Genomic DNA, 2,151 nt, shown 5'->3' with positions numbered 1-2,151 from the left:
GGAAATGAAATTTGTTGTGACTGACCTTTAGATAGTACCATTTTGTTGAACAACGAATTGGGTGCATACAACATTTATACGATGACAATGTGAGCAAAAGTACTGTCTAATGTATCCGAAACTAATTTTATTCACGTTGAAACTGCCCTAAAACATCTGGTAAACAGACAGGTCACATTCCAACGTTTTGTATAGAAGAGAAAGGAAGGGAACAAGGAGTAGATAGAGTAGGAGTAGGAGAGGAGTAGGATAGGAAGGAGTAGGATAGAGTAGAGTAGGAGTAGAGTAGGAGTAGGAGTAGGAGTAGTGAGTAGGAGTAGGAGCTAAAACGTAAGCGGAGTAGGACAGATTAGGAGTAAGGAGTAGGAGGGGTAGAACGTGAGGTCGCTAACGAGTAGGAGATAAAGAGTAGTAGTAAACAGGAGTAAGTAAGAGTAGGATTAGAGGTAGGAGTAGGAGTAGGATAGAGAGAGTAGGATAGGAGGAGGAGTAGGTAGTAGGAGTAGAGTAGGAGTAGAGTAGGAAGTAGTAGTAGGAGTAGATAGGAGAGGAGTAGGAGTAGGATGTAGGAGTAGGAGTAGGAGGAGGGAGTTAGGAGTAGAGACTAAGCGTGATGTGAGAGAGTAGGCGATGAATCTCTACACTCACAATATAACCATGATGCTGACTGTTCAAACGGCGGGCTTCATAATACCATGCCTATAATAACTAGATCGAATCACAACTCACAAACATACAACAACGTGAACTGCTGATTGTTTCACCTGAGCAGATGGACGTAAATGCCTTGGATCAGCAGAATGAGCCATCAGAAAGAGACTATCCCAATGATGCGATGTTCTCAGTCCATTTTACTGCCTTGTGCTGGTGTAATAAATTTTTAATGTGGCCAGATTCTTATAATTTCAAACCATTTCTATAGTTTCTTATATTACGATATCAACTTGCCTACTCGAATAAATTCAGTACTTTTATGATAATTTTACAACATATACTTTCCTAAAGTTTGTAAGCCTTTTTTTACATTTCTTAGTGTTCTTTTTATTCTGTGCGGAACCAATTACTGAAGATGGCCGTTACAGGTTACGAACGAAATCTTCCGCTCGAGAGAATCCTAGGAGCTTCAAGAGTGACAGGACAGATCGAGCTTTTAGTAAAATGGTAAGTCATGAAACTTTCCTCCAATCAGTAAATGAGGAATCATGAAGTTGACCTTAACGAAGGATTCGTACTTATAAAGGGCAAAGCTTGTACAAAGTTGAATTTCTTTAGACTTCTTTCGATAAATAAAGGCAAACTAACTAAGTACCTGGCCTTGTTCAGATAATTAGGAAGTGTCAGGATTAAGGACCAACCGCAATATACGTATAGGGAAATGGACTTTCAGAAAGGCGTAGTTCTTTCAAACTGTCTTGGCATATTAATGGCAATAAGTACTTCTTATCCTCGAGTGCCTCGGCATGCTATAGCTATAATAATGGACAGGCTCACAGGCATGAAATCAGCCGGAAAATAACACTATAGGTAAACATTGTTTCCTTCATTAGACTCTTAATTTTGTTTTACAGGCAAGGCTGTGACAAGTTAGATTTGGTGCCGGCAAAACAACTCAATCAAAATAATCCGCAAGAAGTAATTGAATTTTATGAGAGAAGGATCATATTCGAATCAAAGGGTGAGTTCATTACGATGTGTATGACTATTATTTTGTAAAGGGAGTAGGTATGCGTTTACAGTAAGTGTTACTAGTTTCCGAAAATTAGCACGGAACAAAACGTGTCGTGACTAGAAATTCCTACATCCTAAACGATTGCCTGGACCTTCCTGAAAATTTTAAGCGTAGCAAACTTGGGTCATCTGACTCTTGGGATATTTTCTTCATATTTTTCAGGAGAAGAACCATATGCTTTGAAACAAGAAGAGCCAAGCAATTTGAGTACACAACAGAACGTTCAAGTGAAACCCAACCTGACAGAAACAAAACAAACTCAACAGAAAAAAGAAAGTACAAGAAAGCGCAAAAGATGTTAGAATTAAATAAATCAAAATGTTGTTTGGTTTGAAAATTGTTATAGTTTTACAACTAGAAGATCCTAGATCCGATCAGTCATGACTTTGGTCTCGCCACGTGATAGACTGAGAAACAAAGGA

At 38.7% G+C, this 2,151-nt stretch overlaps 1 protein-coding gene across 1 annotated transcript; it reads left to right on the top strand.

Moving 5' to 3' along the window:
- The first annotated feature begins 692 nt into the window (after positions 1-692).
- Positions 693-2,034, top strand: LOC103523075 (chromobox protein homolog 1-like). The gene is made up of 3 exons (XM_008488149.3): positions 693-1,161; positions 1,569-1,675; positions 1,892-2,034. Exons 1-3 carry the CDS (start codon positions 1,070-1,072, stop codon positions 2,029-2,031), a joined length of 339 nt encoding a protein of 112 aa, XP_008486371.1. The 5' UTR covers positions 693-1,069; the 3' UTR covers positions 2,032-2,034.
- The last annotated feature ends 117 nt before the right edge of the window (positions 2,035-2,151 follow it).

The sequence above is a fragment of the Diaphorina citri genome, unplaced genomic scaffold (assembly GCF_000475195.1).
Source record: "Diaphorina citri unplaced genomic scaffold, Diaci psyllid genome assembly version 1.1 scaffold14917, whole genome shotgun sequence".
In the NCBI taxonomy this organism is placed as follows: Eukaryota; Metazoa; Arthropoda; class Insecta; order Hemiptera; family Psyllidae; genus Diaphorina; species Diaphorina citri.
This window is presented reverse-complemented; position numbering and strand designations above follow the sequence as displayed.

Coding starts and splice junctions, on each gene's coding strand:
- LOC103523075 (XM_008488149.3), top strand. CDS start 1,070: ATGGCCGTTACAGGTTACGAACGAAATCTTCCGCTCGAGAGAATCCTA. Junction 1,162..1,568: donor ATCGAGCTTTTAGTAAAATG/GTAAGTCATGAA, acceptor TTTGTTTTACAG/GCAAGGCTGTGACAAGTTAG. Junction 1,676..1,891: donor GATCATATTCGAATCAAAGG/GTGAGTTCATTA, acceptor CATATTTTTCAG/GAGAAGAACCATATGCTTTG.